Raw genomic sequence first — 14255 nt, 5'->3', positions numbered from 1 at the left:
GAACTTTTATCCCAATGGGCCATCTTTGAATTTATAAAATTATTGACCTATTTTTGAGATATTCACTCTCACTTCGCATTGTTAGGGAAAGAGGGGAAAGGGAAGGAATTCAAAATTAGGATTATGCTAAACACCTGTCCAGCGGGCAAGAGGACTTTATTAGAGTTCAAACGTACAGTTTTCTCTTTGGTGACATTCTGATACCTGAAACCTCTTCTGTAAAAGAGTTTTAACCTAGGAATTTAACACCTGGAAAGGAGTATATAGCATTCATTGCAATAAATGTAACAGTTACCAAAGCCAAAGAATCAGAAATGGATGCTTCCAATTAGTGTTTCAGATCAAACATGTCCCTGGCTATCTATTTTCCAAATCACTGAAGCCGAAGTCCCACTGAAGCATGGGTCAGATCATTCCCCAGGGCCAACTGGGAACTTGCTATGCCAAGTGTGATCTGTGGACAGTCACTTCAGTAAGCATCACTGAGAACTTGTCAGAAATGTGAAATCTCAGGCCCCACCCCAGACTGAACCAGAATCTGCATTTTAACAGGATCCTCAGGTGATTCACATGCACATGAAAGTTTGAAAGGCACTGGTCCAGAGCATCATTGATCAATGTAGTAATCATGCTGTTTGTTGCTCAGGTTAAAAACTCTCCATTGAGTCTCCCTTTTGACTATGGTTAGTGCTTTTAAGCCATTTGCTCAGTTACGAATAGCTGCTGTAGCCTGGATCCTCTGCAGTGAAAGTATGTATTGATTTTAAGGTACTTAGAGAAGAATTTTACCAACAAAGAGTTGAGATCCAGTAGGAAGAAATTTATTACCATCCCATTTTAGTGATGCCAAACCTCAGTTAAAGCAAAGGTAGCTGCCTGTCTTCTAACCTTGCCTGCCCTTAAAAACCAGAGAAAGTTCCTCTTTCCTGCTAGATTTGCAATGGGACCTGTCCTGACAGACTTCTCCAAATTTCCTTTAAGAATGAAACTTAGTGCTTTCTACCTGTTGATCAGTGCTTAAATGTTGAGCACAGATCACATTTTCTAGGATTCTTTTAAAATATGACTTCATAGTAGTATATAATATCGAGATTACAACACCTATGTGCCATAGGCAGTGAGTGTTCTATATCTATTATTTCTTTCTACTACTCACAAATAACCCTGTAAAATAGGTGTTTTTATTATTCCATTTAACAAATGAGGCAAGAACAGTTAAGAAACCCTGTTTTCTAGGTTAACTGAGCTCAGATTCAAACTCAGGCACAGATCTTTGGTGGGTTTCTTTACTTTTTGTAAAGGAAATTTTTAAGTATATACAAAACTGGAGAGAATAATGTGATACATTTCTATGGACCCATCACCTAATTTCAACAATTAGTTTATAACCGTCTTGTTTTATCTATGTCCCTACCCTCTACTCTCTGCAAATTATTTTGAAGCAGATCTTCAATATTTCATTTCACCCGTAAATATTTCACTATGTATCTCTAAAGGATAGGATTTTAAAAATATACAAGTATACTATCATACCTAAAAATTGGCAACAATTCTTTGATGTCAACTTTCAAATCAGTGGTCAATATTTTCCATTTGTTTGAATCAGGATCCAAATAAGAACAAATATTGAGATTAATTTCTTTAAACTCTTTTATTCTGTAAGTTCCCCATTTAGCTCTCTTTTTAATGCATAGTTTTTGTTGCTTAATAAACCAGGTTGTTTATCCGGTATGATTTCTTTTGTCGTTGTTGTTGTTGTTTTGTGTTTTTTTGAGATGGAGTTTCGCTCTTGTTGCCCAGGCTGGAGTGCAATGGTGCGATCTCAGCTCACCGCAGCCTCTGCCTCCTAGGTTCAAGCAATTCTCCTGCCTCAGCCTCCAGAGTAGCTGGGATTACAGGCATGTGCCACTATGCCCAGCTAATTTTGTATTTTTAGTAGAGATGGGGTTTCTCCATGTTGGTCAGGCTGGTCTCGAACTCCCAACCTCAGTTGATCCATCTGCCTCGGCCTCCCAAAGTGCTGGGATTACAGGCGTGAGCCACTGCACCCGGCCCCTTTATGATTTCTTATAGTCTGTGCGCTGTCTTCCTGTGGAACCATTTAACATGTTTTTCTGACCACTGTATTTTTACAACGTGGTAGTAGGAACTAGTGTCTAAGTCAGATTCGGGTTAGATTTGGCATTTGTGCATGTGCATGTCAATGTTATGTCATAGGAACTGCAGTGTGCTACCATCTCAAGGCACAAAACATCTATCTGTTTTCACTGTTAATAGTTGTTGATGATGGTTGTTTAGATCCATTACTTCAATGGAATTTGGAAAACTAGTGATATTCTAATTGGTTTATAAGGAAAAATTTCCCCTCATGAAATATTGGGTCACTGTGGGGTGTCCCCTCTGTAGAGAAAATGGATGCCTTTGAGTCTTTCCTCTCATTCACTTTTCAAAATAATGAGTTGGTTGCCTAGGATCCTCCAAAGGTGTTCAGTGGGTTTTTCTTTTTTAGCATCAATATGAACTCATGGTTTTAAAAATATCTGACATCAAATCAATGCACTTGTTGTCTCTCATTATCGCCCCATCTCTAGCCAGTGGGAGCTTCTTAAAAATGAGAAGTGGCTCCTGAGTCCTTTTCACATGACGTTAGTGGTCTTTGGTAGATCTGGTTCCTTTTAATAGAAACCACAATAAGTACATGCTAGAGGAGTTTATTACTATTGGATTGATTATTATTTCTCTGCCATTTAAATGAACACGACTAGGACATTTTTAAGATTAAATACATCTGGATTCATGCTGACACTTCAAATTCAAGAATAGAGGTTTGGTACTGCACCTCATCAATATTAAATATGTAATCTTTTTCCCATATCAGGCAAATTCCCTGTCCACTGCACTACACCACCCCCTTTTGATATTTAACACTCACAGAAATTCTATGAGGTTGAAATGGTAGGAACTAGCAACATATTGGAGATGAGAAAATAACTTCGGAGAGATCAAATTTGTCAAAGATTATCCAGGTCATATAGTGTTGAGCCCAAATTAGAACTCGGTTCTGATGTACCTGATTATTTCTCCCATTGCTGGAATTATTCTTAACTTTCTCTATATGTATTTTTATTTCTCAAATGAATATAATTTTCATCTGTATGAAAATTCTAAAGCTCTATAAATGTTAGATTTAATTATTTATAACAATAATAACTTGATGGTGATGGGACAACCCTATGAAAAACTGTTATTTTCTATAGACTTCTGGCCTCATTGTGGTGATCTCCTCCAGTCTTCTACTTGCATGTGGGTACACACTCTCCTCACACACTCATACAACATCCCCTCTTCCCAATGTCTAGCATTATTTGCACACTTCTATTAAAAGGTCTTTTCCTTTAGGGCCTTATGAGGAAACTCTGCTAGGTTATGTGAAAGATGAAATTTTGTTTGTTTGTTTTTGTTTTGTTTTGTTTGAGATGGAGTCTTGCACTGTTGCCCAGGCTAGAGTGCAGTGGCATGATCTCAGCTCACTGCAACCTCCGCCTCCTGGGTTCAGGCGATTCTCCTGCCTCAGCCTCCCAGGTAGCTGGGATTACAGGCACCCGCTACCATGCCTGGCTAATTTTTTGTATTTTTAGTAGAGACAGGGTTTCACTATGTTGGCCAGGCTGATCTCAAACTCCTGACCTTGTGATCCACCCTCCTCGGCCTCCCAAACTGCTGGGATTATGGGCGTGAGCCACCGTGCCCAGCCCGAAAGGTGAAATATTAATGGATTATATCTTAAAGTTATGGATGATAACCTAAGGTATTAATGAATTATATCTTAAAGTTTTCTCCTTCCTACTACCTCCATTACCCAAGACAACGTTATTAACATTTTAGTATTGGCCTTCACTGACTTAACCAATTGTGGGTATTTAAGGTCAATGTGGGAAGCATTTGATATCTCAAATGAAAACCATACCAATCTAATATGTTATATGGATTAGTTAAGACTCTTGGTTACATGTGACAGAACTGTAATTCAAAATAGTGTGGACAAAAAATTAAATTTATTAGAAAAATATGGAGTGGGTTGGCCCTTAGGTTCATGTGGAATGAGGACTTCAGAATCCATCAGTACAATGTCCATCTCTTGTCTATGTTTCTTGCGGTATGTTTGGCTTCAATCTTACCAACCAACTTCCTTCATGTGGAATGAAACGTGGTACCAGTAGTACTTGTGCTTTATAGCTTAACCCCAGAGAGGGTCTAGCAACCTTCCCCGATGTCTAGATTGAAAAGCATCCTGGGGAAAGAGGCTGACTGGCCTGGCTGGTATCATGTACCCATTCCTAGACAAATTAACTCTGGCCAGAAACAAAGGACTCATGTTTGAAATTGGTCTGTGGGGTGTGAGAGTTCTGAATAGCACAGCAATAAAGAGCCATTTATCTATGACTCATCAGAAGTATATAAACCTAACTTATGTGTGACCATGGTCATTCATCCTTAAGGAAGGGGGCTTAATACCCTCTGTCTCTCTCCTATAGTTCCTACTGTTATCCCTCTTCCCAAAATGTCCTTCCCTTCTGACCTCTCTCTGCCTAGGCAACACTCTGACCAGTGTCCCACAGGTAATCATTCCTTCCTCTGTGCTCCCACGGACTTTGCTCTTGCCACTCTCAACTATTATAGTCCATTCAATAAATTCATTTACTCAACCAACATCTGATGAGGTCCTCCTGTTGCCAGACACCATACTTGGATCTTTGTTTTGTGGTTTCTCAGCAGAGGTGACACATTGTGATCATATCTCTCATGAACAACTTAATATTCTTTTGCCAGAACATGAGGTACAAAACGCTGGATCTCGTATCATCTTCTTGTGTTTCAGTTATCCACAGCAAGAAAGAATTTGTACAGAAAAGTTTTGTCTGTGTAATACTCCCTTAAGGCGCCACTGGCCATCTGGTGGCACCTGTTCATATTTCAGGCATCAGACCACTCACACATTCATTCATCAAATATTTATTAAAAAGCCTTCTCTGTGGTAGATGCTGTAGCATGCTCTGGGGGCTCAGGAGTAAACAAGAGAGGTACAGAGTGTGACTGCATGCTCTTACAGGGAATTACACAGACAATTGTTAACAATTCTGCCAACAATTAGTTCCTTTTAGAAATGACAGAATAAATCATCCCATTTCCAGTATTTGCTTGGCATCCAAGCCCATGCCCTATATGTTTGGGAAATGCCATAGCAAGGTCTCAAGATTACTTTTAGTCAGCCCAACTGGGAAACAGAGTATTTGTCCACTTGACAAAAGGGAACTCAAACTGTAAAAAAAAAATCCTTAAGACAGAGTCTCCCTCAGCCCTCCTGCCCAATCTGCCTGCTTTTGTAGGTGAATCACTAGGGAAGGCAGGGGCCTCTAGAGTGATTGAATATGCAAATGATTTCCTCATGGAGAGCCAGAGGAAGGTAACTGCCAGTCACCCTGTTGTGGGTTATCTTGAAAAGAACCTTCACCTACCAGGAAGCAGAAAGGTTATCAAATGCTGATAACTGTCACTAGTTTTCAGATAGGATTCTCAGAAATCAGAGGGTTGCTTAATTTGTATACCAGGAAGAAAACCTCAATCACCTAGCCCAGCAGCTGGGGTGTGGAGAACATTTGCTTTCACCATTTAGACAACTGATAACTTAAAATGAAAAACACTTTAGTGTTCTTCCAAGGTTGCAGCATACCTCCTGTGTAGCTTCCTTAGTTGGCATGGTTTGCCCACCCAATAACCCCTACTCCTTGGCACAGTCAGTTCAGCAGTCCACACAGCGGGGTCAGTGCCGCCATTTTGTTATCCTCATCCCCAGGTGGCGGTGGCTCTCCTTGGTAGTCCTCTAGCCTGGGAATCATGTAGAAACAGACACCAAGAGCTTCACAGAAGCATGGCAGTCACTAATCCAACCCGTCTTTTTTGGTAAATATTCTTGACTCTTGGTAAAAACTAAATACATAAATGATTTCTATGTTTAAGGAAAGGGTTTTGTTGGTTTCCCTTTCTTCAGTCGACAAAATCTTTCACAAGTGATACTTCCTAATGGACACAGAGGGATTTCAAAGTGGTCTAAGATATTCTTCTAATCCTGTAAGAACTTTATGACTATGGGTTCCATAAAAAAAAAAAAAAGAAAAGACCCTTTGTGACTATTAAAAAAAAAAAGGAATTGTCCTTTCAATGTCCATTATTTAATAACATATATTAAAACCAAAAGTTACACTGAATCTAGTGAATTTGTAAATGAAATTTTAATTTATTAATCTCAATAATTCCTTCAGAAATCTGAAAGATAGTGGTACATGCCTATGTGAGACTTATTTTTACTCTTTCGACAGACAGCATTTGGGAGCATATAGGGGATTTGTAGACAAGATGTAGTAGCTTAATCTACCAACCAGGAACCACTGGCTTACAGAAACAGCTTGGTTGCAAGAATTACTTAACAGTCTCCTTCTTTCTGTTCCTCCCTTGAGTCATTCCACACAAGTCAAAGCCCCACAGTGGGAGAGTTTAATGGGCAGGGCATCACTACTTACATTCTCATCACAATTATAAACCAGAGAGGATTGGCAGTTTCCCACAAGAAAGCCAAGAGTTTACAGAAAAAGGATGAAACAGACGATGTATAGCCAGAAAACAGCTATCCATTACAAACAATTCCAAAAGATCATTCATACATTTATTTAATCACAAGTATTGATCAATTTGATCATTAATTGTAAAGAATAAAAGGAAATAAGCCTAGAAAAGTAAAACTTGAGTCAAGTGCAAGGGAAATGGCCTATTCTAGCTAATGGAATATATGCCAGCCTAAGATGCCAGGCTTGCTGCACCTGGGACACAGGTGAGTGAGGAGGACCTCAACCCTGGGCACTGATTACACCCTGGCACCAGGCCCACTTTCCTTTACTCACAAAGATACCGCTATTGACACATCTGAGCTGAACTGGGAACTTTGAGTTGTCTTATGGCTGCAATCATTAATTTGTGTTAATCACCCCTTTCTTCCCTTGATTCTCACTTACTGTCCCATATGACTCCTCTATCATAGATAGTAAATAAAAGCTTGAATGCACGCATGAATGAACGGGAGACTAGACTGGCCCAAGGTGGGATCTAGGACCGTGACTACACTTTTAATTTGTTGAGCCAAAGAAGTCCCATAAAAGAAGGGGTCTTACTCCCATCAATCAAAGTTAAGACTGTACCTGGGGCTTTTTCTATGGCATGGGTCAGCCTTTACAGTGAGGTCTGCTTTGTATCTCCTCACCCATCACCTTTCAAAATATACGCTTCTAACATCACCCTCTCCAGTACTAACCTTACCTCAACACATCTTTATGGTGTGCCTGCAAAAACAAGGTATTAAACGAGATGCCCCAGAGGAAGATGAGAGTCTACCAGAGGTTGCACAGATCTAGGCAGAGGTGTTCAATGGAAATAGCAGCAGTGGTGGCAGCACATGAAAAGGAGCAATTCTGATAGGCTGGGGCAGACCCTTCTGTGGGGATTAGAGTGAGCTTCATAGAGGGAGTGGCCAAAAAAAATCTTAAATGCTAAAAAATAAAAATTATCAAAAAAAAGTCTTCTAGGCCAATTAATGCCTTAACTTTAACCCTTACCCTTTGTAGGTACTTACTTTAAAATGCAAATGTACTTGGAAGACATAACACATTGCATTGCTTATTCATTATAATTTTTGTATATTTTCAACTATATATTAGAGAATGTATTCATTAGGTCCTTCAGAGGCATTGAGTAGTGAACATAGAAAAGAAATAGGGCCAAAAGGAGAGCTTAATTACTCATCTTTCCTCTATGCATCCAAATAACACTGTGGTTAAGGAGCAGACTCTTAGGGAGTGAGTGGTGCTAAGGTTAAAGCCTGCTGTCCTGCTTTGCTGGCTGGAGGGCACTGGGGAAATCACAGATTCTCCCTAAGCCTCAATTCCTTTATCTGTAAAATCGGGATAATGATGGTACCTACCTGATAGAATTATTGTAAGAATTGAAGAAAATGGCATGTATAAAATACTTAGTTGATTCTTAGTACACAGCGAGCATTCAATAAGTGCTACAGAATAATAATAACAGGAGAGGAGGAATAAAAGGTGATGATGATGATGATGACAATAATGACTTTAGAATCTGACGATGTGAATGGCAATCCTGGCTCTGTTACTTACCAACCATGAGACATTTTAATTTAGTCTCCATCTGCACGTCTGTCCAAACCTCTTCAGGTTTTTGTGAGAACTGAATGACAGGCGTCTGGCACATAGTAAGTGCTCCAGATAGGTAGGTCTGACCTAAAGCGCTGCAGAGATACACACTCTTCTCTAGAAGGGACTGGTCCTTTCCTGTGTCTTAATGGCTCCCTAGGCCTTTTGCTGGATAGCGAGACTTTCATCAAAGGGCAGTGCCTTAGATAACAGGCTGAGTCAAAAAGAAGTGGCCAGTGAGGCAAGCTTCATCCATAAGCTAAGAAAAACTACAGGGTGGTGAGAGGACATTACACCATCTCACAAGGGAATCAGAAACTCCTGAACAATGTTAAAATAAGAACCTCGGCCAGGCACGATGGCTCACACCTGTAATCCCAGCACTGTGGGAGGTTGAGGCAGGAGGATCGCTTAAGCTCAGGAGTTTGAGACCAGTCTGGGGAACATAGTAAGACCCCCATCTCTATAATATATATATACACACACACATATATATTTATATATGTATGTATAATATATACATATATAATTTTATTTTATAAAATATAAAATCAGTCAGGTCTGGTGGTGCACACCTGTAATCCCAGCTACTCAAGAGACTGAGTTGGGAAGATTGTTTGAACCCAGGAAGTCGAGGCTGCAGTGAGCTGTGATCACACCACTGCACTCCAGCCTGGGTCACAGAGTACGACCCTGTCTCAAATAAATAAATAAATAAGAACCCTGACAGGTTTGTAAGGCTGGGCAACTCTCTGTCTTGGGCTGGCCCAGCAGCTGCCCTGCAGGGAAAGGCAGCAAATCCTTAAAAGCAAGCAGGGTCTCTGATTATCTTTGCAGCCAGCAGGACCCATGTGCCCCTGTCCACAGCCCCTCTTCCTCCAACTGAAGAAGAGAGCCCAGGGAATAAGAAGCTAGAAAGAGCAGGGTCACCTCTCCATGAAAAGAGGAAGATAGGGGCAAAAGTCCTGTGCTCAGCAGACAAGGAGAACACAGCGGGAGGAAGGGACATTTCAGGAGGGAGGTGGCTAGGAAGCCCCAACAGAGAAACAAGAGTCAAACTTCACCATTGCTGGGGCCCGGGGGGTGCAATTAAACAGGCGGCAGGGACTCCGAGGCATTACAGAGGGATCATTAGTGCTCAGACCCCACTGCCAGTCATATCTGAAATAAGTTTGGATTTAGAGACCCAGCACTGAGCTGAGTGGTGTGGATCAGGAGTGAAGCACACGGCTTAATCAGGGGCATGAAAGCAGCTGACAAATTACAGCATAATTTGTCATCATCTCAGAGCTCAGCAAGTGTTTGTCCCTGAAAGAATCAATACCTGGAGGGAAAAGGGCCATATTTTTAGAAACTCCTGGATGGGTAATTTATTTCAAGTGAGTAGAGAGTTTATTTATGTTGGCACCCCCTCAGATCCAATGGACAGTATATTTACACGAAGCCAGAAAATGCTATCACTTCTTTGAATCAATTTGCCCCTTTGAACAGTTGTACCTTGAAGCTTTCAGTGATAAACTCACACCCCTTGCTAAAAGCTCTACCCAGGAAACTGTTTCCAATCCCACCTTTACCACTGCTGCCTTCTGTTTGGGTGGAATGTTACAGGTTTCAACACTTTTCCACATAGATGCTGTTTTCTGAGGCACAATTAAGATGGGCAGGGCAGGTGATGTTAGCTCCATTCTACAGATGAAGAAACGAAGGCTCGTGAGTTGAACGTAGTATTAGTCAACGTAGAGGAGAGTCAGAAAGCAAGATCTCCCCACCTCAAGTTGTGTTTTACCCCCATTGGACTAAAAGAGCTTGTGCAAGAGAAATGCCTTTAAAAAGTAAAGAATCAATGATGTGTTTAAAATATTTAGCTACAAGACTGTTCACCAGGAAGTAATGTGCTGTGCAAGTAAGGAGTAGAAGGTCTGCAGTTGAACTTGGATTAAAATCCCAGCCAATGAGATTTAAACATGGGGAGCCTTCTTTACCTTTCAGTCACAGATTTCCCATCTCTAAAGAGAGGCAAATTAAAGTTCCTGCTTCACTGAATGATGGTAAGCGTGAAAATAAATAATATATAAAGTTCTCATTACAGTGTCTGGCAGAAATAAGAGTTCAGTAAATGCTATTTATTTTGTTCTATTAGCTACTATTTTCACAGCATTTTTATAATAGCAAAACAAATTGAAACACTATACCTATTCAATGGCGAAATGATTAAAGGAAATATGGTCAATTTTGTTCCTGGACCAAACTGAGGGTTGGGCTGCTATTTCTCGTGGCCCAATAACGAGATGCAGATGAACTGGGGAGGAAGAGAGTTTTTATTTCTCTAACAGGTTACAGGGAGAAGGCCTGGAAGTTATTGCCAGACTAACTCAAAATTACAAAGTTTTCCAGAATTTGTATACCTTGTAAGCTATATGTCTACGTGTAAGTGTGCGTTCATCTGAAGACATAAGTGACTAACTTCTTTTAATCTATAACTAAGGTCTGAGTCCTGAAGACCTACTTCTGGACCCTTGGTAAGTTTACTTAATCTAAATGAGTCTAGGTGCTGGGGTGATTACCTTATCTTGTCTCCTGACAAATCATAAGGATTTGGGGAGTTTCTTCAGACACCGTTAAACTTGTTTGTGGAGGCCTGGGGAATTCCTTTAGACCCCCATTGAAACTTGTTTCATCCTGAAAAGGGTCCTGTTAAGAATTCCTTCATTATCTTCTCATGCTTCAAGGCCCAGGAAAAGCCTAGGCAACCTTGGTGGGATCTTTGTTACATTCCAGCCTTTGTATAGGGACACTGGCTCAATCAGCTTTTAATGTTTAATCTAGCTACTCAGTGCTGGGACAGTTGTAATGGAGGCCTGCGTTAGTGAGACCTGGCCTGCCACATATTCATACAACAGGTTTTTGTGCAGATGTTAATAAAGATGTAGAAAAATTTAACAACATGTAAAAATGTTCAAGATTTATGAACACTAAATCTCATTGTTAAAATGTGTAAATACACATGTATATACCTACACAAATATATGTGGGTGTGGAGATATGCATATATGTGTTTGTGTGTGTATGTATGTGTATATATATATATTTGTTTGTTTGAGACAGAGTCTTGCTCTCCCAGGTTGGAGTGCAGTGGTGCAATCTTGGCTCACTGCAACCTCTACCTCCCAGGTTCAAGCGATTCTCGTGCTTCAACCTCCTGAGTAGCTGAGATTAGAGGCACACACCACCATGCCTGGCTAATTTTTGTATTTTTAGTAGTGACGGGGTTTCACCAGGCTGGTCTTGAACTCCTGACCTCAGGTGATCTGCCTGCCTCAGCCTCCCAAAGTGCTGAGATCATAGGCGTGAGCTACCATGCCCAGCCAATGGATATATATTTTTAAAACCCTGGAAGTATTACATGCACAAGCATTTTAGCTGTGGATACCTCTATGTGGTGTGATTTATAATGCCTTCTTTTTTATAATCTATTTCTATGGTGTCCAATGTGATAACCACTAGCCACATGTAGCTATTTAAGCTTAATTAAAATCAAATTAAATTTTTAAAGAAAACAATTCCTTGGTCAAACTACCAAACTTCAAGTGCTCAATAGCCACATGTGATTAGTGGCTTCCATACTGCACAATGCAGACTCAGAACATTCCATCATTGCAGTAAGTTCTATTAGATCTGGGTTAGAGCCCCAGACCCAGGCAGGTCAGAGAAATGCAATCACGGTAGTCACCTCCCTCTGCCCTCCATCAAACTTTTCATTGACATTTGCTTTCTCTTCCTTAATGAGGACTTAACTCTTTTTTTCTGACACATTACAACTATCAAAGTGTGACAAAGCAGGGATTACCTTATTTGCAATGGTTCTAACAGTGATTAGCTCTCCCAATGATCCTATTAAGACTAGATCCCTCTGAATTAATAAACTCACAGAGTCCTCTCTCTCACAGGAGGTACAGTTCGAACCAGAGCTTTTCCACAATACCATCGTGTGTGAGAAACCCAACAACCACCTCAACAAATTTAAGGGTTATATGTAAGTATCTCACGTTCCATGCTGCTAGTAAATATCTCCACTGCAGCTAGAAAATATATTGTCTAGAAATGACCAAAGAAATAAGCATCTTCATCCTGAGGAATTTTATTTTGTATGTGTGATAAAGAAGGACTAGAGAAATTTAAATTGGGAAACTTTTTCTTTTTTTTTTTTTTTTTTTTTGAGTGCTAGTTAAATTCACCAGTGTTGTTGTTGTTTTGTTTTGTTTTGTTTTGTTTTAAAAAAAAAAAAACCTTTGTAAAATAGCATCAAAATCAAGATGCTCTGGTTCAGGAAAGTGAATATGATTTAATTAAGATCAATTTTTTTAAGTGCCTATATTGCATTGTAGGTAAGAACAGGGACTTTGGAATTTGACAGATCTGGGTTTGAATTGGGGTTCTGCAAATTACAACCCATATGACCTTGGGTAAATTAATTCACCTCTCTGAGCCTGTTTCCACATCCATAAAATAAAATTATAATATCTATATCAAAGGTTTTTCTTTTCTAAGATTAAGTGTCAGCATACACAAAGCTCTTAGCACAGCAACTGGCAGAGAGGAAATATTCAGTTAACAGTGGCTTCTGCTATTAGGATATTGTTATTCTTATTCCTCAACTTTGGTTCAGGATAAGAATTTTACTGCAATTCTGATCCCATATCAGACCACTAGTATTCTCACAAAATAAGAGCCATAAGGGCAGCGAGGCTGGGGGAGGGGCGCCCGCCATTGCTGAGGCTTGAGTAGGTAAACAAAGTGGCCAGGAAGCTCGAACTGGGTGGAGCCCACCACAGCTCAAGGAGGCCTGCCTGCCTCTGTAGACTCCACCTCTGGGGACAGGGCATAGCCAAACAAAAGGCAGAAGAAACCTCTGCAGATTTAAATGTCCCTGTCTGACAGCTTTGAAGAGAGTAGTGGTTCTCCCAGCGTGGAGTTTGAGATCTCAGAATGGACAGACTGCCTCCTCAAGTGGGTCCCTGATCCCCGAGTAGCCTAACTGGGAGGCACCCCAAGTAGGGGCAGACTGACACCTCACACAACCAGGTACCCCGCTGAGACAAAGGTTCTAGAGGAACGATCAGGCAGCAACATTTGCTGTTTAGCAATATTTACTCTTCTGCAGCCTCCGCTGCTGATACCCAGACAAACAGCGTCTGGAGTAGACCTAGAGCAAACTCCAGGAGACCTGCAGCTGAGGGTCCTGACTGTTAGAAGGAAAACTAACAAACAGAAAGGACATCCACACCAAAAACCCCATCTGTACATCACCATCATCAAAGACCAAAAGTAGATAAAACCACAAAGATGAGGAAAAAACAGAGCAGAAAAGCTGAAAATTCTAAAAATCAGAGCGCCTCTTACCCTCCAAAGGAACGCAGCTCCTCGCCATCAACGGAGCAAAGCTGGATGGAGAATGACTTTGATGAGTTGAGAGAAGAAGCCTTCAGACGATCAAATTTCTCTGAGCTAAAGGAGGAAGTTCAAACCCATTGCAAAGAAGCTAAAAACTTTGAAAAAAGATTAGACGAATGGCTAACTAGAATAACCAATGTAGAGAAGTCCTTAACTGACCTTATGGAGCTGAAAAGCTTGGCATGAGAAGTATGTGACAAATGCACAAGCTTCAGTAACTGATTTGATCAACTGTAAGAAAGGGTATCAGTGATTGAAGATCAAATGAATGAAATGAAGCAAGAAGAGAAGTTTAGAGAAAAAAGAACAAAAAGAAACAAACAAAGCATCCAAGAAATATGGGACTATGTGAAAAGACCAAATCTACATCTGATTGGTGTACCTGAAAGTGATGGGGAGAATGGAACCAAGTTGGAAAACGCTCTGCAGGATATTATCCAGGAGAACTTCCCCAGCCTAGCAAGGCAGGGCAACATTCAAATTCAGGAAATACAGAGAACACCACAAAGATATTCCTTGAGAAGAGCCACTCCAAGACAC

General features: G+C 40.5%; 1 protein-coding gene across 2 annotated transcripts in view; it reads left to right on the top strand.

The window, feature by feature from the left end:
* The window catches only part of ATP10B (ATPase phospholipid transporting 10B (putative)), a 273772-nt gene that overhangs the window by 173677 nt on the left and 85840 nt on the right, over window positions 1-14255 (top strand). For both annotated transcript variants that reach the window (XM_005558441.4, XM_073994704.1), the window contains one exon: window positions 12212-12297. In XM_005558441.4, the coding sequence (XP_005558498.3) occupies window positions 12212-12297 (86 nt within the window). The remainder of the gene's footprint in view (window positions 1-12211; window positions 12298-14255) is intronic.

Source organism: Macaca fascicularis, chromosome 6 (genome assembly GCF_037993035.2).
Source record: "Macaca fascicularis isolate 582-1 chromosome 6, T2T-MFA8v1.1".
NCBI lineage: Eukaryota > Metazoa > Chordata > Mammalia > Primates > Cercopithecidae > Macaca > Macaca fascicularis.
This window is presented reverse-complemented; position numbering and strand designations above follow the sequence as displayed.